Genomic DNA, 26734 nt, shown 5'->3' with positions numbered 1-26734 from the left:
TTTGCTGGTGGAAAAGAGTGAGCAAAGGTTGGGTTAGGGTTAGGGTTAGAATTTTTGGGAGCACCCATTCCATGAGAACTGTAATGAGGAAGCCATGTTTCTGGTGAGAGATGTGTCTAGAGCAGGAGTTCTCAAACTGCAAACGTGTGTCCAAATCACCAAGGCTCCCCTATTAAAGCACAGATCACTGGGCTGCAGTGTCTCCCATTCAGTGGGTCCAGGGCCGGGCCTCAGAATCTGCATTTTGACAACTTCTCGCATGCTGCTGCTGGCCGGGACCACACATTGCCTTAGAAGGTGCCTACCAGAGGCTTAACTGGGTACCTGCTTTGACTGTTCAAAGGGGCATGCCATGAAATTTAGCATTCACTGTTTCAACACTGAACAAAAACCAGGCCCCACACAACTGAAGACGTTTGCATTAAAATTGAACCTTAGGCTTGTATCCATCCCAAGTAAGCATTTCATTTCCTAAAGTTATTTTTCTGGTCCTTGCAAATAATTTTTTTAAGAAAAAAAAAGTCAAAGACAATTTTTTCAAAGTGTGAACTTAGTCTTTGAAGTGGAAGAATGATTTTTATTTGAGGAAAAATGGTGAAACTCCATCTCTACTAAAAATATAAAAATTAGCTGGGCGTGGTAGCATGTGCCTGTAGTCCTAGCTACTCAGGAGGCTAAGGCAGGAGAATCACTTGAACCCGGGAAGCAGAGGTTGCAAGAAATCAAACTAAGCCTAAGAAACAATTAACTTCACAATAATCAGAGTAGAGAGCAGAGGAAATCAAAACACCAAAAACACAAAATAGGACACCACCATTGCTGAAGACACAGCTGGACTTGCAGAGATAATCCACACTGAAGAAACAGCATGTACTTCAAGTCTAGATTGAAGGATAAAAGGACATTCTAGAAACATTCTCTAGGAATCAAAATATTAGGAAAGTCCTTTTTTTTTGGAGACAGAGTCTCGCTCTGTCGCCAGGCTGGAGTGCAGTGGCGCAATCTCGGCTCCCTGCAACCTCTGCCTCCCGGGTTCAAGCAATTCTCCTGCCTCAGCCTCCTGAGTAGATGGGACTACAGGCATGCGCCACCATACCCAGCTAATTTTTGTATTTTTTTTTTTAGTAGAGACGGGGTTTTACCACGTTGGCCAGAATGGTAACGTGGTCAGATCTTTTGACCTCGTGATCCGCCCGCCTCGGCCTCCCAAGCAAAGTCCTTTTGACTCATTGCAAGAAAAAAATGGTTGAACCTTCAGAGCCATGACCTTCTTCTCCTCTAGGCCAGCCCCTTAAAAAACTTCAAGTAAGAATTTTTCCATACAAAAATGTGTGGAAAAACAAAGACAGGATGACTCAGGAGTTTTTGGCAAGTTAAGGCCTAAAGACTGGATTAGGTTAATTATGACTGATGGTAACAAAATAGCCTCTAACAGGCACAGTTGGCCTTCTGCATCCGTGGGTCCAGCGATACTGGTGGCCAACTTCAGGAACTTGAGCATCCGTGGACTTTGGTATCCATGGAGGTCCTGGAGCCAACCTCTGAGGAGAGGAAGGGACAAATCAAATGACCGTATGAAGCACTGATGATGTGCCAGGCACTGTGTCAGGTGCCCTGCCTGCATTATCTCAGGGACTGTAGTGTCCCTTGAGTGGAGATGCTACTCGTGGCCTTACTTTATAATCAGGAATAAGACTTAGGGAGGGGAGGTGATGTCACATTCCCACAGAACAGCCACCCAACTATAGAACCTAACGCCAACTTCAGGACTGGGAATACTGCTTGTGCTTCAAGGGAATAATGAACTTCAAGATCCTTATACCGATTTTTGACACAGGGTCTCGCTCTGTCATCTGGCTTGAGTGCAGTGGCATGATCATGGTTCATAATAGCCTTTATTCCTCCGTACAGATTTTACAATTATTATTATTGTTATTTTTGTAGAGATGGGTCTTGCTATGTTGCCGAGGCTTGTCTTGAACACCTGGCCTCAGGTGATCCTCCCTCCTCAGCCTTCTTAAGTGCTGGGATTACAGGTGTGAACCACCATCACCAGCCCAGATTTTTTATATTCCTAGTTAAGGAGGTAGAGGCTTCTTCACACTAACTAGGGTATTAAATACATACAAAAATAGCCAGGGACAGTGGCTCGCACCTGTAATCCCAGCACTTTGGGAGGCCAAGTCAGGCTAATCACCTGAGGTCAGGAGTTCAAGACCAGCCTGGCCAACATGGTGAAACCCTGTCTCTACTAAAAATAAAAAAATTAGCTGGGTGTGGTGGTGCGTGCCTGTAGTCCCAGCTACCTGGGAGGCTGAGGCAGGAAAATCCCTGAACCCAGGAGACGGAGAGTTCAGTGAGCCGAGATCACACCACTGCACCGCAGCCTGGGAGACAGAGCAAGACTCCATCTTAATATGTGCGTGTGTGTGTGTGTGTGTGCGTGTGTGTGTGTGTGTGTGTTTGTGTGTGTGTGTATTAGCCAGGTTTCCAAATATACTGGAAGACATTTTTAAAGGGAGTTAAGAGAAGAGAAAGAATTTCTTAAGGTTGATGCAATTTTTATTGTCATGAACAGCAACATTACATACCAGGCATTATATGTGGTGTTTGAAGGGACCTGTATCTGTATAATGTCACAACTAAGACGCTGGGGCTCAGGACTGGACGCCTGGCTCAAATCCTGGTTCTACATCCTATCAGTTACAGGACCTTGGGCACTGAGCATGGCCCTAACTCCGTTTCCAACCTGTAGCATGAGGTTATTTGTATTACCAATCTCCAAGAGTAGTTGGGAGGACTAAAAGGATTAATCCACGGAAAGCTTGGTTCAATACATTCATATTATTTATTTCTCACGACAACCATATACAGTATTTATACTACTCTTAGAGTCTCACTCATCACATACTTTAATTTCCCCTAGGGTAATTTACTCTCCTGGTAAGATGACACTTTTAGCAAATGTGCCAACTGCAGCCAAAAGATGGGGACAAGAAGAGATGGGAAAAAAAGGCCATGTATAGAAAAAGTCAGATTTGTATTAAAAATCAGAATTGTCTTCTGACAGTTGGAAGAAGAGCCAAGAAGCAAAAAGAATAGAGGGTGGAAAAAATAAAATGCAGAAACAAACCCCATCCATATCGATGCCAATTCCCATGTTCAGGACTTGGCACCACAGAAGGCATCCTCAGCTTTCACTGGCTCAGGCTCCTAAGTCACCAACCCAGGAGGCACCTGGTGAATGCGGACGCTTTGCTTTCTGCTCAGCTAACTTCAGCTCTAAAAGCCCATATAAAATAAGAACAAGGTCTAAGGTATCTCCCGCTATAGAGTTCACTTCCAATCCAGCGCTCCGGGCCTTCTAAGTGCCTGGCACTAAGAGATGCCTGAAGGATTCACACACTAGGTGGCGTGCTCAACTCCGTGGTGTGGAACTGGTTTTTCTCTGTCACTCACTTAAAAAATTGTTTTTTGTTGTTTTGTTTTTGAGATGGAGTCTTGCTCTGTCACCCAGGCTGGAGTGCAGTGGTGGGATCTCAGCTCACTGCAATCTCTACCTCCTGGGTTCAAGCGATTCTCCTGCCTCAGCCTCCCGGGTAGCTGGGATAACAGGTATGTGTCACCATGCCTGGCTAATTTTTCTATTTTTTGTAGAGACATAGTTTCACTATGTTGGCCAGACTGGTTTCGAACTCTTGACCCAGTTCAAGTGATCTGCCTTCCTCGGCCTCCCAAAGTGCTGGGATTATAGGTGTGAGCCACTGCACCTGGCCTCAGTTTAAAAAAAAAACTTATCATGGGGCACATATTTCAAAAAGCAGTGACAAACACACTTCCTAGTCCACGAATTATAAAGCTGAAAGAGGCAGCAGGCTGCTGTTACCTGTGACTGGGGTTTCACCTTCCTCCTGCTCTCCTCACCCCTACAACCTTTGCTTCCTGCTTTCCTAGCCCCTAGAGCAGCTGTGGCGCTCTCCCTTCCTCATCCCCAAATCACCCAAAGCCTGGAAGCTGCACAGTAAGTATTCAAACCTTTAAGATCAGTGTTTTAAATGCTGCACAGATGCCACAAAAAGGTTATCTAATGTTAGAATCATTTAGAAAGAATTTATTTCCAATACTGAAACATAGAAAATATAATTAGATATGTGTAATAAACTGTCAGAAACATTACGTTGAGAAGAACTAGTTTGAGAAAGTAATAAAGATTTCCACTATTTTGGAAGAGAGCACTTTTTCATTATGATAGGACACGTCATTTAACAGAAATTTCATCTTTAAAACACAGAGAGGGAGGCTTTTCTGTCAGATATGGCTAATAACTGAATCCTCATCCATAAAGGACATTAACAAGATAAAAATCAACACAAACTAACACATCTGTTGACGCCACACATCCCACAGTCTGGCTGTAGGAGGCGCATCTCACAAATAGAGGAGGAATATGCTCTACCCAACATGGACAGAAATATTTAACAGAATGCTGCCGGCTCATCAATGCTGAAATGGGTGCAAATAAGAATACCATGCCCAAATTTCTTTCTTTTCCTATTCGAGGTCTAAAAGAAAATAATTAGGCCAGGCACCATGTGGCTCACACCTGTAATCCCAGCACTTTGGGAAGCTGAGGCAGGAGGATTACTTGAGGCCAAGAGTTTGATGCCAGCCTAGGCAATATAGAGAGACCCCATTGCTGGGAAAAATAAAAAGCTGGGTGTGGTGGCGCACACCTGTGGTCCCAGCTACTCAGTGGGATGAGGTGGGAGGATTGCTTGGACCCATGAGGTCAAAGCTGCAGTGAGCTGTGATTGCAGCACTGCACTCCAGCCTGGGCAACAGAGTGAGATCCCCCGTTTCGCTAAAAAAAAAAAATAAGAAAGAAAGAAAGAATTTTTAACCCCCTCCACAAAAAATCTCAGAGACGCTGAGCAAGCTGAATGGGGATTTAATTTTTTTTTCTAACTTGAAAGTCTGCTACTTTTGTACTCTACATATCTCTTGGGTATTTAATTAAAACAAGTAAATGCATTTACCACTCTTTTTATTATTCCATAATGACCATGAGTAATGTTTTTTATTGTCAGCCAACAAGGCCAGCACCAAATAAACGGATACTGTTAGAATACAATGCGCTTTGCCCCTGGAGTACGCTTCCAAGGGAACCTTACCTGGTGCTCCCGTGTACATGATGGAAAAGACATTGATTGCTATGGTAGCAGCATAGAATACCGGGAGTGCCCGGAGGCCATTGGGAACAGGGTCTTCCTGTGGGACAAGGACAGAGTGGGAGGTCAGGATCCCAGCAGTATTTGGAGCCAACACAGACAAAATGATACAAAATACTGTTACAAGAAAGTCTTCCCAAACCCCAATGTGGCCGAAAGGGCGGGCATTGTCACCGCCTGAGATCTGCTCCACTTCTATAGAAACGGCATTGGCTGGGGCCGTCTCTCCCACACAAACACAGTGTCAAAGAGCCCACTGTTGTGGCCAGCAGACACATTAAGCACTGGAATCACATGAGCTGATGTCAGACTTCAAAACAGAAAAAAACTATTAGGTTAAGCCGGTTCCGGAGGACCAAAGCCCAGAGCTGGGCATCTCCTTCTTCAAAACCCACAGCGTTCACTACGCTGAGTCCAGCTTTGGCCCTCACTGGCTACATTCAACAAATAATCTGAGATTCAACCTCCAAGGATCCTCTAACAGAGTCAGATGACTTCAGCATCACTGCATTACCATGAGATTTTACGACACTCTTACACAACGCATCTCGGCTATGGTACCATGTGCTATGATTTTCTGAGTCTTTTCACAAGTATAGTATTTAGGCTTCAACTATTAGAAGTTAAAAAGAACTGCGGTTCCTTGTCAAATAATTTATTCGACATTCGACATTTATTTACTGATTTAGGCTTCTGCTATAACACTCCCTAAACAAGAATGGTATTGCGCATGTTTTAGGTTAAACAACATCTGAGAGAATATGAGAAATTTAGAGTTTTTAGCAGATATGAAGAGAATTTTGAAGTAAAAATATGGGCCAGGAACTCCCATCAATGTAGCACTGGCACACAGATGTGGCTCAAATAATTCAAAAAGGGACTAACTTCTAATAACCACAAAGGACACACCTACATGAACATGCTACCTGCTGTGATCCAAGGACAATTAAGTCTAAAATGCGGTAAGAGCTGCGGAAGTATGGATAAGCACCTCAAAGACGGCTACTGCCAAATGCAGACACACGTGGAAATCAGCTATGTTTGCAGAACAGCACAGCCCATCAAGGAGCTGTTCTGGAATGTCTCAAGGGGCCAAGAGCACTTGTCAAGAGGCTGGAGTTAAATGCAGGGAGGTGTGAGGTACAGTAAGAGCAGGACAGAATGAGACTCAAGTGTGGGAGTGTCACACCGGACCAGGCGGGAGAGACAAGTGGCAAACATCGAGATGAATGGGCTGGAGCCTGGCGTGAGCGACACAGCCAGTTATGATCACCTGTGATGTAGCAAGTGAAAAGAACCCAGGCTGAACTGAAAACAAAATGCTGGAGGCTCAATGCCTACAGCCTCTGGTTTCCAAAGCATTGTTTTCTTAGGGACAACAATTGCTAAAGAGAGATTCCCAACCAACAGCTTCTGCAGGTAGACAGCCCTGAGTCTGTGTTTTTAATTAAATCACTGTATGTTTTCTCAAATAACTTAGTTTTTTTTTTTTGAGATGGAGTCTCACTCTGTTGCCCAGGCTGGAGTGCAGTGGCACTATCTTGACTCACTGCAAACTCTGCCTCCCATGTTCAAGCGATTCTCCTGCCTCAGCCTCCTGACTAGCTGGGACTGCAGGTATGCACCACCACATCCAGCTAATTTTTATATTTTTAGTAGAGATGGGGTTTTGCCACGTTGGCCAGGCTGGTCTCAAACTCAAGTTATCTACCCGCCTTGGCCTCCCGAAGTTCTGGGATTAAGATGTGAGCCACCGTACCAGGCCTAAAATAACTTATTCCTAAAAGTCCTTGACAGACTTCTTATTTGACCTGTCTCCTTTCTTCCCTCCACTTCCTTTCTCTCTCTTCCTTCCTTTTTTGCATCTATCTATCCCTCCATCATCTGCCACCCATCCAAGCATCTATTATTCCCTCCTCCTAAATATTTACCAAGTGTCTTGTAAGTGCTAAGCACAGTGCTGGGCCCTGGAATACAGAAGTGGCCAAGACAGTCATAGTTTCTGCTCTCACAGATCTTAGACAAATAGTGAACAGGTAATAAGCAAGAAACGCAGCACCATATGACCTGCTAAGTGCCGCGATGGGAAGGTAGACTGCGGCAGGAGCTCGAAAGAGAGGGCACCAAGTGAGTCTGGGGAGGGGAGGAGAGGAGTGGCTTCCTAGTAAGTGACACCTGAGGGCTGAATAGGGCGTGTCAGGTGAGCACGGATTCCAGGGACAGGAGGGGAGGGGTGAAGACTGGCAGGCTAGAGAGGGGCGTGCCTTCCAATATGAGCGTAGCTGGTCCCAGGAGAAGGAAGGGTGAGAAATGGCGACAGCAACTTTGTGTTCCCCGGAGAATGAGCCCTTCAATAGACGGACAAGCAAGGATGTGAGAAAAGGGCTGAGCTTGCTTCCAAGCAAGGTACAGCCTGGAGGGCACGTCCCTGCCTGCAGAGGAAGTGATGGTTATCAAACACTGCAGCAGCCTCCTGACTGCCAAACAAAAAAAGAAAGCCACCTTTCGTGTCTAGAACACCGATCTCAGTAAGCGCTAACTTTTTTTTAGATAAGATGCACCCAATAGGTATATTTCCTTCTTTTTATGCTTTCCTCAAATTGAGTTGGTGTTTCAAGCTTGCTTTCTCCATTAAATGAAAAATAGAAAAACACCTTCACATTTGGGTAAGGAAACTCTCCAGCTGTTTTTTAACGACAGTTTCAAAATCTTAACACTATCTCATTCTATTCTGTTTAACATTCAGGAAATAATTACCTTTCCTTTTTGAGGTCTCAGCACAGTTCCTGGGAGGGTTGACTAATGAACTGAAGCACAGAGCCAAGAAACACTATTTGCAGTGCTTGTTTCTGGGGGAATCTCTGGGTAATTTACTTTGGCTCTTTCTGGTTATTTATAGTAACATGCGATGCTAACTGCAGGGTGCTGCGCCTGAATTGTGCCTGAACTAATTGTATAAATACAATTATTCCTCTAACCCCTCTCATGATTAATTTCTACTGACTAGAGCCAAAACCAGTTCTGAAGATTAATTAAAAGTGGAAGCCCCACTTACCTTTTTTAAGATGAAAATTCTGATGAGTACAAACAGCAGGCCAGACATGAAACCAGACAACAGTGGAGATATAAACCAAGAAGCAACTGAATAATTAAAAAAAAATCTAATGAATGTTAAAATTCATCCATAATTATGGTCACATTCATAGAACACAATGATAAACAAAATGTATTACATACATTCATAAATATCTCCAGAATTATTTACCTTTAATTCAGAACCTAACGAATCCTTGTGACTTGGCAGAGCTAATCTTTACTCATCTATGGTCAAACTCAGACACCAACACACAGTCACGCACCACTGACCACACCGCCAGTGCAGAGTCAAGGAACCCCTGCCCCAAGCTCTGGCCTCAGAAGGCAGCATCCTGAGTGCTGCCGCCCATGGAGTCTTTCTGCCTGCCCTTCTTATCAACACATATGGAGACTCAGTCGCTGTTCCAACAGTAAGGATTATTTAAGAGCTGGGCCAACTTCCATTTCCTTTGCCAAGGCCAGCCTGGTACTTTCACTCCTGCCATCTAACTCCTGAAACTCTGAAACTTTTAGCCTCTAGCCAAGTAGCTCCCACCTCTGACTGTACAGTGGAACCATCTGGGGTGTTTTCAAAAACTAGTTTGGCTCTGGCTGGACCCCCAGAATTCTGATTTAGAAGGTTGGGAATGGGGTCTGGGCATTGGTATTTTAAAATCACTTTCCCATGTCATTCTAAAGTGCAGCCAGAGTTGAGAACCACTCTTCTAGAAGCCTGCGGTGGAAGGTGTGTTCCCCTGTGGTCTGTGCACCTGCCTGGCAGGTCAGGGATCCAGTTTGACCCAGGACTCCTAAGGCCATCATGATTCTTGTAAAAAACTGAGTAACCCAGAAGATGGAGATGGAGTGAAAGAGTATCTTTCACAATGGATGGGTCGGTACTCGTGGAGCTGAATGGATTTACCTCTTGCTAAAAGCAGAGCCAGGCACTAACTTGTTAGACCCCTGAGATTAGGTACAGGCTTATGTGTTGGTCCCTGCCGAGCAGGCTTACAAGGTAGAGAGGATACTTGGTAGAGTGTTTCTTCCCGAAGGGCAAGCTGGATGACTTCTTTTCTTTTTTTGAGACACGGTCTTGCTCTGTCACCCAGGGGCTGGAATGCAGTGGCACAATCATGGCTCAGTGCAGTCTCAACTTCCCAGGCTCAAGTGATCCTTCCACCTCAGCCTTCTGAGTACCTCAGACTACAAGTGTGCACCATCACACCAGGTTAATTTTCTTTTCTTTTCTTTTTTTGTTTTTTATAAAGATGGGGTCTTGCTATGTTGCTCAGGCTAGTCTTGAACTCCCGGGCTAAAGCAATCCTCTTGCCTTGGCCTCCCAAAGTGTGGAGATTACAGGCCTGAGCCACTACGCCTGGCCTGGATGATCTGTTGAACGCAGGGAGGGACGGAACACGGAGCTCACTCTGAGGCTTCTCCAAGACTCTACACTCCTGGATTCCAGGCACCTTCCTCAATTGTGCCCAGTCTTTCTCTGACCTACAGACTGACTTCAGTCAAATACATGTCTTACCTGCCTGGGAAGAACAGAGGGTGATTTCCAAAGCTGGATGACAATGTAACATTTAAAAAGATTAGAGTTGGGCCATGCGCGGTGTCTCACACCTGTAAGCCCAGCACTTTAGGAGGCCAAAGCGGGCAGATCACCTGAGGTCAGGAGTTCAAGACCAGCCTGACCAACATGCCGAAACTCTATCTCTACTAAAAGTACAAAAATTAGCTGGACGTGGTGGTAGGCACCTGTAATCCCAACACTCGGGAGGCTGAGGCAAGAGAATCACTTGAACCCAGCAGGCGGAGGTTGCAATGAGCCGAGATTATGCCATTGCACTCCAGCCTGGGCGACAGAGCAAGACTCTGTTTCGAAAAAAAGAAAAAAAAAAAAGAGTAGAGTTAAATAATTGTCTAGCATGTAAGAGTTCACTATCTCCATTAACAGGAATTTTAAGGGAAAATGCATTACCCACACTATCAAGGTGTTTTTTTTTTTTTTTGAGACACAGTCTTTCTTTCGCCCAGGCTGAAATGCTGTAGCACCATCTCAGCTCACTGCAAACTCCGCCTCCTGGGTTAAAGTGATTTTCCTGCCTCAGCCTCCCGAGTAGCTGGGATTACAGTCACCTGCCATCATGCCTGGTTAATTTTTGTAGAGATGGGGTTTTGCCATGTTGGCCAGGCTGGTCTTGAACTCTTGACCTCAGGTGATCTGCCTGCCTCGGTCTTCCAAAGTGCTGGGAATACAGGCATGAGCCACCATACCTAGCCCATCTAGGTCTTTTTTTTTTTTTTGATACAGAGTCTCACTCTATCTCCCAGGCTGGAGTGCAGTAGCACGAACTCGGCTCACTGCAACCTCTGCCACCTGGGTTCAAGCAATTCTCCTGCCTCATCCTTCCAAGTAGCTGGGATTACAGGCACTAGCCACCACGCCTGGTTAATTTTTGTATTTTTAGTAGAGACGGGGTTTCATCATCTTGCCCAGGCTGCTCTTGAACTCCTAACCTTGTGATTTGCCTGCCTCGGCCTCCTAAAGTGCTGAGATTACAGGCTTGGGCCACCACGCCCAACCCCATCTAGGTCTTTTAAACCTTAACATTTGAAGAAAAAGATATAAAGGTAACTTGCAATAAAACTTACTCTAGAAAATGTAAAATTTCCTTCTTATAGGTAAAAGAAAATGGCAATTACCAATCTTGACAAGCTCCATCCACTGCACACCTTTGGTACCGATTGCGACCAGTGAGAATCCTATTGTAGAACCCACAATGCAGTGAGTTCCTGAGATCGGAAGCCTCAGGAAGGATGCGATCAGCTGCCACACAGCGGAACCTATAGATTGAAGGACAAAACCATCAGATGCAGAGTATAGAGGTGCACACACCAAGGAAAGAAATCCAAATGTTCTCCATAACATCTCTCTGAGTTTCATTTTCTGTGAATTGTTTCTTTACAAAGTGCTACAGTCTGGACAAAATCACTCAATTACTTTAGTTAAAGGAATACTTCTGCCTTCTTAACACAGAGAGGACAGGGACGATGATTATTAATTAATTAATTAATTTTTTTTTTTGAGACAGAGTTTCACTCTTGTTACCCAGGCTGGAGTGCAATGGCGTGATCTCGGTTCACCGCAACCTTCATCTCCTGGGTTTGAGCAATTCTCCTGCCTCAGCCTCCCAAGTAGCTGGAACTACAGGCACGCGCCACCATGCCTGGCTAATTTTTGTATTTTTAGTAGGGACGGTGTTTCACCATGTTAACCAGGATGGTCTCGATCTCTTGACCTTGTGATCCACCTGCCTCGGCCTCCCAAAGTGCTGGGATTATAGGCGTGAGCCACCGCGCCCAGCCTAATTTAATTTTTTTTATTTTTTGAGGCAGGTCCACTGTGTTGCCCAGGCTGGAGTGCAGTGGCCTGATCTTGGCTCACTGTAACCTCTGTCTCTTGGGTTCAAGCGAACCCATCTGGCTAATTTTTGTATTTTTAGTAGAGACGGGGTTCCACTATGTTAGCCAAGCAGGTCTTGAACTCCTAACCTCAAGTGATCCGCCTGCCTTGGCCTCCCAAAGCGCTGCTGTGATTACAGACGTGAGGCACCGAGCCCCGCCTGATTATGCATTTAAAGGCAAGTTTCCTGGTGCTACACACTGACTGCTGTGTCAGTTTTCAGTGAGGGTGCTGCAGAGGAACTCGTTTTGGGGTGAAGTTTGGCCAAAACCAAGCAAGAGATTAAAGACTCAAATGAACACAGAAAGGCAAGAAAGGCAACGTCCTGGGAAAAGATTTTCTTATAGTTACGCTTTATGGTCACATAATGAAAAGGACGACATATTGGGTAGGTTATATTGTCTATGTAAGACAGTGTAATACCATGTTGCTTTTTTTTTCTTTTTTAGAGACAGGGTCTCACTCTTGCCCAGGCTGGATGAAGTACAGTGGCATGATCATGGCTCACTGCAGCCTTAAACTCCTGAACTCAAATGATCCTCCTGCCTCAGCCTCCCAAGTAGCTGGGACTACAAGTGTGCACTACCACACCTGGCTAATTTAAAAATTTTTTTGCAGAGAGGATCTTGTTGTTACCCAGGATGGTCTTGAACTCCTGGCCTTAAGCAATCCTCCTGCCTCGGCCTCCCAAAGCCCTGGGATTACAGGCATGAGCTGCCACACTCAGCTAATTTTTAAAATGTTTTGCAGAGATGGGGTCTTGCTCTGTTGCCCAGGATAATCTTGAACTCCTGGGCTCAAGCCATTCTCCCACCACAGCATTCCAAAGTGCAGGCATGAGCCACTGCACCAGCCCATACTGCTTTTTGATGGTGCCTCTCCTGTGAGAAATAACCAAGATATTTAATCCAAATTTGGGCATCTGCTGTTAGCCCCTGCCCAGAATCCTGGACCTTTTATTTGTGTGTCTGATTCCTCATTGTTAAGAGGATCCCATTAGTGTTGGCTTTGTGTCCTTTGACCTCAATTTCACCAACTCTTTTCTAGGTTTAATGTTTTTCTAGGCTACAGTTCACTTCAGATATTTTCATAAGCAGATCAGATTTTGCAGTGAGTATTAAAAGCATCAGCCGGGAGAGATCACTTTTAGAAGCAGTTGCTGAAAAGCTCCCATGGAACTGTAGGGGAACAAAGGGCCTGGCTGATAAGCTGGGCATGTTACTAATCCCAAACGTTAATTCTGGAAACCGGGTTGCCTGGCAGCAGCAGCAGTATTCAGGGGACCCCTGGCATTTCCTTCAGAGGCATCTGAGTTGCAGAAGGACCATGAAGGGCTGTGTAGGTCCCAGTCTATGAAGCAATACATGCAGTTGCTCCCATGCGCACTGAGCGTGCTGACCTTTGAGCTGAGGCCAGCTGTGACCCCGTGTCAATCCCTGGGGCGTGCTTTGGGAGGAGAAGGGGCCAGCCTTGTGCTGCCAAACCCATATTGGGCTCCATGGCAGCGCCAGGCCTAACCCACGGACACGTCCTTAAGCCTCCACATCTGAGCCCTGGGCTCCTTGGGGACTAGCGGTTTAAAAAAAAAAAAAAAGCCAGTGTTTGGAGCATGTTTCGTAGCACAGATTCATAGCTTAGAAAATATACGATATGGTTTCTATTCTTACAATTAAAATAATCTCATGATGTGAGACAATGGTATCAACCCACACTATTGAATTTAGATCATGAGATTTGTCCTTCCTGAAAGCTGCTATATTTCCTGTGGTTGACTTTACAAAATATATCCTGGAGCAGGAGAGTCTGCAAAGAAAGGTAGGGAGTAATGGGACCACCTGTGAGAGGGAAGAAGGAGGAGAGAGGACAGCAGGGAGGCGAGGAGAGAGAGGGGGCAGCTGAGGGAGGGGCAGGTGGGGCCAAGGCCTGGGAGTAGGTGAGAGAGCCTTAGCCTCAGGGGTGTCTGAAGATAAATGAGATCACATTAGTGTCAGGAAAAACAGAGGGAAAAAGACATACTTTAATGTATGGTAATGGCATCCGACAAGGAGGAAAGAGATGAAGCACGGGATAAGGCTGCAAGACTCGACCTAGGGAAAGTGGGGAGATGGGCATCTCGGAGGCCACCTTTCCTGTGCAGATGAAAGAAGCAGCAGAGCAAAGATTCAGGCGCCAGGGAGGCAGTCGGGCAGGGGTGAGGTGGCACAGAGTGTGGCTGGGCAGAGGGGGCTGAAGCGGGTTGTGCGCTTCTTAAGGGCTTGGAGGAGCTGGCTCATTTGTGCTAGTGTGGGTCTTTCCACAAGAAGATCAGAGTTTTGAACTCTCAGATTTTTGGAGCCATTGGTGGTTTCCTACAGGACGGACAGACAGAGCTGAGCTAGCCCGCAAGGTGATTGCTCAGGACCATTCCAGTGGCTGCTCTGCCGCCTTAACTCGAACACAACTGTCAGGAAGCATAGAGGCCCAGGGGCTAGGGGAGAAGCCACTGAAGGAGAAAACAAAAGAAGCAAGTAGAATAGAATTAAGGACGGGGGAGAGAGGGAGAAGAAGAAAAGGCCTGCTGGACTTAGGAGAGGAAGACTGCAGAACTCAGGCATCTGGACAGCATCAGCTGTGGCTTTGGCCAATGGTAATTACACCACCATCTTCCATTTATGTAGCTCCCAGGGCAAAGAACCTGATTTTACGAATCTAGGTAACTCATACAAATTCCCAAGAAAATAGGCTTTGAGATTCATCTAACCACATACCCCCCAAAAATGTTTAAAAACCCAAAGCAAACAAAATCAAGTTATTCAAGCAAAACCCCAAACTACTTTGGTAAACCCAAATTCTAGTTGGGGTAAGTATCCTTCATTCTTTCAGTAAAGAGCCAAAGGCCTGGGGTGGGGAACTGAGAAACGAAACAAGGTATCCTGTCTGTAGGAAGAGTGAGCCCTCTGGCCTCACAGAGGTCTTCAGTATGGCCTCACAAATGAATTTCTAATTTCTTTAATAAGCAGCTCCATTCCTTTAAAGTTTATCCATCAAAACGAAAAACTTTAGTTAAGATTTAATTTTGAGGCCGGGTGCAGTGGCTCACGCCTGTAATCCTAGCACTTTGGGAGGCTGAGGCAGGCATATCACGAGGTCAAGAGATGAAGACTATCTGGCTAACATGGTGAAACCCCGTCTCTACTAAAAATACAAAAATTAGCTGGGTGTGGTGGCATGCGCCTGTAGTCCCAGCTACTTGGGAGGCCGAGGCAGGAGAATAGCCTGAACCTGGGAGGTGGAGTTTGCAGTAAGCCAAGATCACACCACTGCACACCACCCTGGCGACAGAGCAAGACTCCTCAAAAAAAAAAAAAAAGATTTAGTTTTAGGCCAGGCACAGTGGCTCACCCCTGTAATCCCAAAATGGGAGGATCATGACGTCAGGAGCTTGAGACCAGCCTGACCAACATGGTGAAACTGCATCTCTACTAAAAATACAAAAATTAGCTGGGCGTGGTGGTGGGAGCCTATAATCCCAGCTACTCAGGAGGTCGAGGCAGGAGAATCACTTGAACCTGGGAGGCAGAGGTTGCAGTGAGCCAAGATGGCGCCACTACACTGCAGCCTAGGCAACAGAGCGACGCTCTGTCTTGGAAAAAAAAAACAAAACAAAACTTAATTTTGTCAATGTTCTTCTTGATTTGTCCCATACTTTCAACACATCTAGTCAAGTTTTCTTGATTAGAAAAGTCTTAATTTCTGCTTGATAGAACTAGATATCTATCACAACTATCAAGGGTGAATTTTACAAAGAATGGTTATTTTTCCAAGGGAAATTTCCATTATATCTGACTATGCTGAGATATCTATGTTTCATGAAGGTGAGTAAAATTCAATAATGACTATAGTTGTTAAAATAAAAGTGATCTGGAATCTGATTAATTTTTTTTGAGACAGGGTCTGGCTGTGTCGCCCATGCTGGAGTGCAGTGGCATAATCACAGCTCACTGTAGCCTCAACCTCCTGGGCTCAAGCGATCCTCCCACCTCAACCTCCCAAGCAACTAGGACTATAGGCATGTGCCATCACGCCCAGCTAATGTTTCAAATTTTTTGTGGAGACAGGGTTTCCCTATGTTGCCCAGACTGGTCTGGAACTCCTGGGCTCAAGTGGTCCACCCATCTTGGGGGCCTCCCAAAGTTGAATATGACATCTTTCCAACACAAATCGTCAAGCTGAGAAATAGGAGCTCCCTGGCATGTGTTACTGACCTATAATGTGTGATGAATAATACACCATAGTAAACCAGGCTGCTTCTGATCAAATGCCTTGTAACAAAAGGAGATTGGGCCTCCTCGTAACAAAAGGAGATTGTAAACTTGGTCAATAATCTCTACATTCTGGGTGTTTAAGAAATGCAAGTGACGGGCTGGGCATGGTGGCTCATGCCTGTAATCCCAGCACTTTGGGAAGCCAAGATGGGTGGATTGCTTGAGGTCAGGAGTTTAATACCAGCCTGGCCAACATGGTGAAATCCCATCGCTACTAAAAATACAAAAATTAGCCAGGCATAATGGCAGGCGCCTGTAGTCGCAGCTACTCTAGAGGCTGAGGTGAGAGAATCGCTTGAACCTGGGAGGCGGAGGTTGCAGTGAGCTGAGATCACGCAATTGCACTCCAGCCTGGGTGACAGAGTAAGACTCCATCTCAAAAAAGGAAAAAAGCAAAGAAACGCAGGTTACAAAATAAAGAAGTCAGGGGTCGTGGAATGTGGCTGTATTCTCAGTACACCAGCATCTTACCTCCTGCTGCAGGACTCTTCCTACAAGAGGATATGTCCTGTGGAAAGCAGAAGGTGGTAGAATTCCTCTCTAACCCTCTTCTCCCTAACCAAATTACCCGTATACATCAGCTGTCTGTTGTGCCGTCATCTCTACCTAGAGGCAAGCAGAGAAAGAATCCTGTCAGCTGCACTTAACGCACGCCTGCCCAGAAGGTTCTTTTCTGTAGTAGCGAGCGCGGTGATGGGAGGACCTATGGGGCCAGGATCTGTCTGCCTAGGCCATGGGGAAATCACTCTGTCCAGCCAGCCACTCTGCGTATTCACACAGTTCATACATCTCCACACTTCATCTAGACAACTTAAAATTGCGATAAAAGGTCATGCTATCACAGGCAACATGCACATTATTTTTTTGGGTGGAAAACAAAACAAACATACCAAATGGAGTTCCCAGAGGTAGAATCAGAAAATCAAAACAAAAGCCAACGAAAGGATGACAAATCATATAAAAGACCAGAATTTCTTGAAACACAAGCACTTAAGATTTATTTGGTAACTTCTTTAGAATTTAAACTGAGAATATAAAAGTTAGATAAATAAATATTAATTTTGACATCCAAGTTTTCAAAACATTGCTTCCTAATTGATGAAAAACCTTAAGAAAAAAATCTAAATCGACCTTCCTGGAAATTTCATATGTTGACCTTGAAAACACATTCACTTAGATAACCTTCAAACAACTCTAAACTAATAGAGTGCTATTCTACAAAGATCTCTTTCATACTTTCTGAAAAGTATTCACTCAGCTGAAATCGATTTTACCAATCAAGTTTGCTAAAAAGTTGAGAAAATAAATGGTTGCCGGCTGTTTAAGCACTTTAAAACTTTAAAAATAATAAATTAGTATGCAGAAAGCAAAAATAGAGTAAATATGAAACATCCAACCCGTTTTTGAAAAGCCAAAGGAAAAATCACATTTATGGATATGGGCAAAGTACTGTAGGGAAGTGGGTCAGCAGGCAGATGTCCCATCGGTGTAGAGGAGAGGCTACTCACCAACCATCGCACTCACTTCCCCAGCCATGAGCGTCTCCACTGTCTCGTTGTACAAGTTCACGTCAATGATACCTTTGCGAATGGTTTCTCCTACTTTGGCTCCTAGTAACACGGAGCCGGTAGTTTCAAATATTGAAGCTAAAATGCACGCCTGCCTCAAGGTCACCACACCAGAGCCCACAGCTGTACCAAAGGAGTTGGCGACATCATTTGCACCAACAGAAAAGGCCAAGATGAAAGCTATGATGAAACCCAGAATGACCATCCACAAATACTCATCCATGGCCATTTTGGAAAGTGGGTGCCAGGTACTTTTCTTTTGCAGGAAGATTTTAAATAAACAAAGCTTGAGGTTATAAACTGCGTAAGGCCAAGAGTTCTTGTAAACAGTGAGTTTGCGCTGGAAAGTGCTGGACAGTGTTAGAGGCTGGACAAACTGCTAGCTGCTGGTTTTCAAACTACTGTCAGGACAGTTCATTTGGTTGTGTTCAGTCAGCAGTAAAACACATTCCATATTTTTCCTCCCGATCTGGGAAAGCTGTGATGTCTCCTCCTGTAGCAGAAAGGAAACAAAAGAAATCAATTATACTCAGCAACCTGTAACAGTTTGTTCTTTCAGAAATAAATGTTTTAAGCCTGCTAATGGGATCTAACTTTGGCATGTGAAGGGCCTAACCATAACACAACTCAAGGAAGCTTATAATGAGGATAACCACCCCCAACCAAAATCAACAGGAAAACCTGCTTTCTAGAATTTCAGGAGTTGAAGCATGCTTAATAATCACAGACTAATAGTAATCCTTACTAGGTTATGTTTTTTATGCAATTGGAAAAACATATTTGGTCATTATTTTCAGAGAATAACAACGGTCTCAAATGAGCAAAAGATTAAGAAATGAGAAATTTAGTTGCATGGTTTTTCAAGTATGTGGAATGTGCCCAGTTTCCTGGAACAGTGATAACCAAATCAGTCTGAGACACCGCCGGGTGTGGCCAACCACCCACCTGCACATTTACGTGTAAGCAACGCACACAGTGTATTATCATGCATGTGTCTGGGGGAGTTTACAGGCCTGGCAAGAGGTCACGCTCATCTGGAGGGTGACAAAGGCAGGAACTGAAGGGCCCCACAGAGGAACAGAGAAACCTAGACAGCGGAGGCAATCCTGTCATGATGCCACCATCTCATCCCACTAGGAGGAAAAGCTAGGTGTCCCACCAGGGCCAGGAAGACCCTGTAGGCCTCCCCGCAGCTCACTGGCCTCAGCTCCTCTCCCCTCCCTCATGATGCCCTGGTGTCACTGTCCTTTTGCAATCCCTTGAAAACACCAGGCACACTCTCACCTCAGGGCTTTTGTACCTGAGGATCCCTCTATAGGAAGAATCTTCCCCCACAGCTGCACAGCTCCCTGCTCCCTGGTCCCTGCTCAAATGTCACTATCAAGAGAGGGCTCCCCTGACCCCAGAAGGAGCAGTCCCTCCCCCACACCACTGCTCCTGCTTCTGGGAGAGGAGATGCCACAAGACACATCCATGAAATAATGTCACTGCACACTTCATAATTATGGTATTTTATTACTGGTGAGCCAAGGCACTGTATATGTTTTTTGAATGGCATCAGGCATATAGAGTGGTATATTCTTCATAAATGCTTATTGAGTCAGTCAAACTGAATAAATATCAAACCATGTATAATATAATAATTTGACCTATCAATAAGGTTATTTATTTATTTATTTATTTTTGAGACGGAGTTTTGCTCTTGTTACCCAGGCTGGAGTGCAATGGCACGATCTCAGCTCACCGCAACCTCCACCTGCTGGGTTCAAGCAATTCTCCTGCCTCAGCCTCCAGAGTAGCTGGGACTACAGGCACGAACCACCATGCCCAGCTAATTTTTGTATTTTTAATAGAGACGGGGGTTTCACCTTGTTGACCAGGATGGTCTCGATCTCTTGACCTTGTGATCCACCCGCCTCAGCCTCCCAAAGTGCTGGGATTATAGGCGTGAGCCACCGCGCCAGGCCCTCAATAAGGTTATTTAAAGGGAAAAAACAGGACACACAATTTTATGTACACTGTGATTGCGGCAGTGTTGAAAATGTAAATGTATATAAAAGACCGGGCATGGTGGCTCATGCCTGTAATCTCAAACTTTGGGAGGCTGAGGTGGGTGGATCACCTGAGGTCAGAAGCTTGAGACCAGCCTGGCCAACATGGTGAAACCCCATCTCTACTAAAAATACAAAAACTAGCTGGGCCTCGTGGCACATGCTTGTAATCCCAGCCACTCAGGAGGTTGAGGCAGAATTGCTTGAACCCGGGAGGCAGAGGTTGCAGTGAGCCAAGATCACACCACTGCACTCCAGCCTGGGTGACAGAGCAAGACTCCATCTTAAAAAATAAATAAAATATGCTCTGGTTTCTCTTCATAACGAATAAATCTTTCACCTTTTACTAAAGATTTCCATGGAGAAGAACAATTATGAGTTTATAACTGAATTTTTTGATGTCCTGCTTAGGCAGGGCTCATAAAAAATTATAAATAAATAAACAAAAAAAAATAATGGAAATAAAAATGCCAAAGGGTAAATATACCAAAATTATAACAGAGGCTGAACAGTAATGTGATAGATGAATTTCTCCCTTTCCTCCCTAAACTGTATACTGTGGTTACGTGCTTTTCAAATGAAAATAATATATAATAAACAAATCTACAAATGTATTGAGCATCATTGATGTGTAATACTACAGGCACACAATTAAAAAATATACACTGACAGTTCTGATCGTTTCTAAGATTTTTGAGCCTGTGCAATTTTGGAGATTCAGCTCTCACGTGAGACAAATGAAAAGACCACTCTAAAGGCAAAAGACAATATTCCACTGAAAGAGTGTTTTATTAATATGACAGGCATACTAAATCTATGCATGAAAACCAGAACTTTAAACACTGGGGGCTAGTATGATCTATCTCAAGATATAAACAAATTATTGATAAAATCTTATTGGCCAGGCTACCTTGCCAATAGGGCAAACATGAATAATATTCAATTATTGACCGAGAAATATGGAATGATCAAAATGGATGTGGTCCTGGCACATCTGGGAAGTCCAGTGAAGGAAACAGACACGAATCATACCAACACACACAGCTCTATAAACTGGTGACAAGAACTATGCAGGCAGGAGACGGCACCACAGAGTCGTAAGAGCATAGCTGGTGGGACCTGGTCTAGCAGGTGGCAAAGGCTCACCTAAGACCTCAGACAGCCAGTCACTCTGGGCCTGGTGTGTGTGTCTGTGTGTGGGGCACTCATTCCAGATGGTTCTCATGGTGGGAAGGAGGGGCCTGCTGGAGGCAGGACAGGGTGTGGGGAACCAGGATGAAGGCTGGGTGGGTGTGGTTGAAGAATGGCCACCACGTGGACAGTGGGTGCCACTGAAGGGTTTTAATCAGAGAGGGGCGTTGGCATGACCAGACTTGGTTTTTTGGCCTGTTTTCTTTTTTTTCTTGCTCTGTCACCCAGGCTGGAATGCAGTGGCACAAGCATGGCTCACTGCAGCCTTAACCTCCCAGGCTCAAGCAATCCTCCCGCCTCAGCCTTCTCAGTAGCTGGGACTACAGGCATGTGCCACCATACCCCGATAATTTTTAAATTTTTTGTAGAGATGGGGTTGCCCTGTGCTGCCCAAGCTGGTCTCAAACTCCTATCGTCAAGTGATCCTCCTGCCTTAGCCTCCCAAAGTGCAGGGATCACAGGTGTGAGCTACCATACCCAGCCCAGACTTAGCAATTTTTCTTTTGTTTTTGATACAAAGTCTCACTCTGTCACCCAGGTTGGAGTACAGTGGTGCGATCTTGGCTCGCTGCAACCTCCTGCCTCTTGGGTTCAAGCGATTCTCCTGCCTCAGCCTCCTGAGTAGCTTGGAGTATAGGCACCCACCATTATGCTAATTTTTTATATTTTTGTAGATAGAAGGCAAGGGAGAACATGGAGGATGAGTCAGAAGCCTGTTGCATGGTTTAGGCTTGAGAGGAGGCATCTGGGACCAGGGTGTGGACAGAGATGGGTGGGAGGGAATACGATGATTTAAGAGAACTACGGAGGCAAAATCCAACAGGACCAGGTGGTGGATTAAACACGGGGGTGGAGAGAGGATACATGGTTTCTGGAACTGAACTGAAAAATAACCAGGTGGGTTTTTCTTCTTTTTCGCATTGTTTTTAGTTTTGCTTTTTGGGGCTAGGATGGGGTTTGACCACAGGTGGGCTTTTGACTTGGTGAAACTAGCTGGGTTTACTGTGCCTTAAAGCATTCCTTTGCTGTTCACCTTGAATATGGCAGCGGCTGTACTACTGTACGTGTCGTCAAAACTCACGAAACTCACATAGGTGAGCCACAGGAGCAATGTGGATGGGAAGTGCGGCTGGCATGAGCCCCCAGCAGCTTCGCCCTGGCCTGGTTTCGCTTGGGGAGGTTGTTAATCACCTTGATATTCCCCTTGGCACCGTCTCTGCCTGGAGATCCCCTCTCCTACTTACCCAGTCTTAGACAGTTCATTTCCACAATTGTGCCTATGCTCTGTGGCGTGGCTTTTCTCCTTCACACTCACACACTCAGCCCACCAGCCTAAATCCAGCAAGCACCTGCCTGAGGAGGAAGGCTTGCCACCTTCTTTCCTCTCTGTGGTTACAAAAGGAACATTCGTTTCTCCTGCATGGAAAAAGGCAATGAGCACAGGACCTGCAGTCAGGGTCTCTGGGCCCATTTCTGTCCAGCCAGCTCCTGGCTCTGCAACCCCGGGCAAGTCACCTCAATGACTCACCTGAACCATGGGGACTGGGGCCACTGGTTATGTGCAATCGAAAAGGCCCAAGCTTCAATGCCAGCCATCAATACATGGTGACTATTACCTTTCTTAGCAGATAAAGCCCTGGGGCAATGGTCAGGAAGCTTAAGGCCCCATCTTGGTTCTGTTCCTCTCTAGTGGCTGACCCTGGGTACCTCACACATACTTTTTGAATTGCAGCATCTATAAAATGGCGATAGTGACGGTGCATGCACTTTACAGAATTATTCTGAGGATCAAACTTAATTGGGTAGAAACGTTTCGTCTCAAGCAACTTGAAGTTACTGGCATCAGTGTAGTCGCAGAAGAATATCAAATGAGAGGTCTCGGAATCCTTCTGGAAGGATCTTTCTTGGGCAGCCCTGTGCCCCACCCTCTTTGCAATTTTGTGGGTTTCCCCAGCCTCCTCCCTTAGACCTGCTCTTCTTCCTCAACACGCAGACTCTGGCCTTGTTTATGGTTAAAGACTGACAAACATTGTAAGGGATGAAGGGAGGCGAAGAGGTAAAGAAGACAAACACTAGAAAGATGCTAAGAAAAAAACACTCAGCATGGTAAAGACCCTTTGGAAAACCATTGGCAATTTCTTTTCTTTAAGATGGAGTATTGCTCTGTTGCCAGGGTGGAGTGCAATGGCACGGTCTTGGCTCAATGCAACCTCCATCTCTTGGGTTCAAGCAATTCTCCTGCCTCACCCTCTCCAGTAGCTGGGACTACAGGCACGTGCCACCACACCAAGATATTTTTAGTAGAGATGGGGTTTCACCATGTTGGCCAAGATCATCTCAATCTCTTGACCTCGTGATCTGCCTGCCTCGGCCTCCCAAAGTGCTGGGATTACAGGCATGAGCCACTGCGCCCAGCCAGTTGGCAATTTCTTTCTTTCTTTCTCTCTCTCCTTCCTTCCTTTCTTTTCTTTCTCTTTCCTTTTTTTCCTTCTTTCTTTCTCCCTTCCTTCCTCCCTCCCTCCCTCCCTCCCTTCCTTCTTTCTTTCTTTCTTTTTTGAGATGTAATATCACTCTATCACCCAGGCTGGAGTGCAATGGTGCGATCTCTGCTCACTACAACCTCTGCCTCCCAGGTTCAAGCGATTCTCCTGCCTCAGCCTCCCCAGTAGCCAGGATTACAGCCTCCCCAATGTGCCACCGTGTCCAGTAAATTTTTGTATTTTTAGTAGAGACAGGGATTCACCATGTTGCCCAGGTTGGTCTTGAACACTTGACCTTAAGTGATCCACTCACCTTGGCCTCCCAAAGTGCTGAGATTACAGGTGTGAGCCACTGCGCCTGGCCAGCTATTGGCAATTTCTTAAAAGTGAAGCGTCCACTCGCTACATGTCCCAGCAGCCCTAATCTGGGATGTATTTACCCAAGAGAAACAGCCCATGTCTACACAGGAAACAGTCTGCTGTGCATCTTGAATATGACGGTGGCTATATTACTGCACATGTTGTCAAAACTCACGAAACTGTTCACTTACAACTGCTGAGCTTTATTTACTGAAGTGCATACGGTCTATCTCAAAAAAGTGATCAGAAAAAATACAGGTCATAAAAGGTAATGTTCGCTTTTGATATTTTCCCTTACCTATATTGCAAGCATTGACCCCACCTTCACCAAGTCCCCCAGGATGGCATATAGTTTACATAGTGAAAAAAGAAAGAAAAAAATTTCTCTTTTCAGTGAGAAAGGGAATCTTCCACTAAGACGCAGTAAACTCATTTCACTCAATCAAGCAAGGGCTCAGGAACAGGTGATGTCACAGCACATTTAAAACAATGGCAGTGAGGAGACAGATCGAGGAGGGACTGACCAGCACCGCTGATAGAAAACCCACAGAGGTTGGGCGCGGTGGCTCACGCCTGTAATCCCAGCACTCTGGGAGGCTGAGGCAGGTGCATCAGGAGGTCAAGAGTTCGAGACCATCTGGTTAACATGGCGAAACCCCGTCTCTACTAAAAAATACAAAAAAATTAGCTGGACATAGTGGCGCGTGCCTGTAATCCCAGCTACTCAGGAGGCTGAGGCAGGAGAATTGCCTGAACCCAGGAGGCGGAGGCTGCGGTGAGCCGAGATTGCGCCATTGCACTCCAGCCTGGGTAACAAGAGCGAAACTCCGTCTCAAAAAAAAAAAAAAGAAAATGGTTCTTGTCAACTCACCAGGCCAGGTCAGATGCACGGCAACTCGAGGGCTCTACTGTAAGTGAGGAGCACTAAGGGATATGGGTGCTCCTATGACATCAACCTCAACTGCTTAAGAAAATAGGCAAAGACTTTGAAATACGGGCAAATAATGCATAAAGACATGGACTGTAGTGTCTTTTATTATGATCATGAAAAAGAGGGAACAGCTAAATGTTCCAGTCAGGGGTGTGGCTAAGGAAATACCGGCAACTTTCTTCTAAAAGATGAAATATTAGGTAGCCACTCCAATGATTAACTTGAGAGATTTTCATGACACTGGAACACAGTGGTCCTAAGTGAAACATGTGATATATGACCTCCACTTTAACAGAGCACCACCTAAGACTTTCAGGAAATAAGCCCAAAGGCTAATTGCACTGCTCACTTATTAGGTCTCTTTTGAATTTTTTGACATTATCCAAAATTTTCTACCATGTGCAATGACCACTTTTATCACTGGAGCCACATTCAAAACACTATAAAGTACATTTTTTAAAAAACGGACTTACCACAAAAATAGGCTTAGTTTTCTTAAATAAACAAAATGAATTTACATGTATCTACTTAGGCTTTTAGCTGGGGCCTCAATTTTTCTCCAGGCTTACTACCTACAATGCAAAACATAAAACACATCATATTTTCCTTTTATTTAGCTTTGCTTTTCACTGTCAAGAGTATCCTTTTGTCTCAGTATTGGAGCACTTGGTAAAAAGGTCTCTGCATGGTGTGGAGTCTTCTACTATATTTCAATTATTTATTTGTTCCTTTAATTTTCTTTTTGAGACAGAGTTGCCATCTGTTGTGTAGGCTGGAGTGCGGTGGTACGATCATGGCTCAAGCTCTTAGACTCAAGTAATTCTCCTGTCTCAGCCTCCTGAGTAGCTGGGACTAGAGGCAAACGTCACCACACCCAGCTAATTTTCATTATACTTTTTTACAGGTTGGTGGGGTGGGTGGGGAGAGGTGGCTCTCCCTATGTTGCCCAGGATGGTTTTAATCTCTTGGGCTCAAGCAATCCTCCTACCTCAGCCTCACCGGCAGCTGGGACTACAGGCAGGCACCATCATGTTTGGCTAAATTTCTTTTTGGTAGAAACAAGGTCTCATTATATTGCCCAGGCTGCTCTCAACCTCCTGGGCTCAACTGATTCTCCCACCTCAGCCTCCCAAAGTGCCAGGACTACAGACGTGAACCACCCGTGTCCAGCCCTGGGTTCAATTTATATTCCAAAGGGCCCATGCTCAGTCACACAGAGTCTTTATCTGAATTCTTCCTTCATCTTCCTTCTGCTTCTCTTGAGGTTTGGCCCTCGGGACTGAATTGAATAGAAAACGTCTCGATGGTGCCAAGAACTCTGCTGGCCTCTTTTTTCTCCTGAAACAGTATTTGAGGCTAATGCTCACAAGAAGCAACCTATAATTACTCTTTTATTCCTGTTTTGGTTTACAGAGTTAGAGGATCATTAGGGTCTGAAGAGACTTTAGCAGTAATCGAGTCCAATTTTGGGCATTTTAAAGATGTGGCTGCATCACTGAAAGTAGTTTTAAACAATGAGTCCCTAAATGACTGTCTCCTTCCCATGAGTCCACACCATACCACAGTAGGAGGCACTGAAATGAAAGCAAAGCTGAGGAAGTGATGCTCCTGCCTGACACTCAGCAGCCCCCGATGCTACGAGGTCCAGCCCTGGGCACTGAGGTTCCCTGGGGTCCTGGCCTAAGCTGGGGGTGGGAGGGGAGAGACATGGGAAGGAGGGAGGCTACTAAAGAGAATGGACTCTCAAGAATGCTGCAGGGCCCTCAGACTTCGAAATTGTCAAGATCAGATGACATCTTCGGGTCCTGTCCAGCTCTATTATTCTACATCAACCAGAGACCACAGGGCCAGGAAGAGGCCGTTTAGCCTGAACTGTGAGCCACAGGATTGTCCTGTGGGGAGGGGTGGAAAATTCCGACCCTGCCTTGAGCAGTGCAGTCAACAGCCTTCGTGAGTTTGATTCTCTAGCTAAGATTCCTGCTTTGGACCCTGAGGGCTCGGCCTTCCTTGCCCTTTTTCCTTCCAGGTCTCCTTCCTGCTCTGTTCACGCTCCTGCCACATTCTTCTCATTCCCACA

The 26734-nt window shown here is 45.4% G+C and overlaps 1 protein-coding gene and 1 non-coding gene across 25 annotated transcripts in view; one reads left to right on the top strand and one right to left on the bottom strand.

Moving 5' to 3' along the window:
• Positions 1-26734, bottom strand: part of SLC20A2 (solute carrier family 20 member 2) — a 124097-nt gene that overhangs the window by 37799 nt on the left and 59564 nt on the right. For 13 of the 24 annotated variants that reach the window (XM_078347633.1, XM_078347636.1, XM_008979412.4 and 10 more), the window contains 4 exons: positions 17585-18137; positions 11013-11153; positions 8284-8369; positions 5172-5268 (listed from right to left, as the gene is read on the bottom strand). In XM_078347633.1, the coding sequence (XP_078203759.1) occupies positions 5172-5268; positions 8284-8369; positions 11013-11153; positions 17585-17873 (613 nt within the window). In that variant the 5' untranslated portion in view covers positions 17874-18137. Of the gene's footprint in view, positions 1-5171; positions 5269-8283; positions 8370-11012; positions 11154-16547; positions 16683-17584; positions 18138-26734 lie in introns of all 24 variants that reach the window. The other 11 variants (XM_078347639.1, XM_078347644.1, XM_078347647.1 and 8 more) reach the window with 1 other exon arrangement.
• Positions 19998-20114, top strand: LOC118146966 (U5 spliceosomal RNA). The gene has a single exon (XR_004733149.1). It is a non-coding gene; the product is annotated as a U5 spliceosomal RNA (small nuclear RNA).

This window comes from Callithrix jacchus, chromosome 13 (genome assembly GCF_049354715.1).
Source record: "Callithrix jacchus isolate 240 chromosome 13, calJac240_pri, whole genome shotgun sequence".
Classification (NCBI taxonomy): domain Eukaryota; kingdom Metazoa; phylum Chordata; class Mammalia; order Primates; family Cebidae; genus Callithrix; species Callithrix jacchus.
Note: the sequence above shows the minus strand (reverse complement) of the source record. Positions and strands in the feature narration are given on the sequence as shown.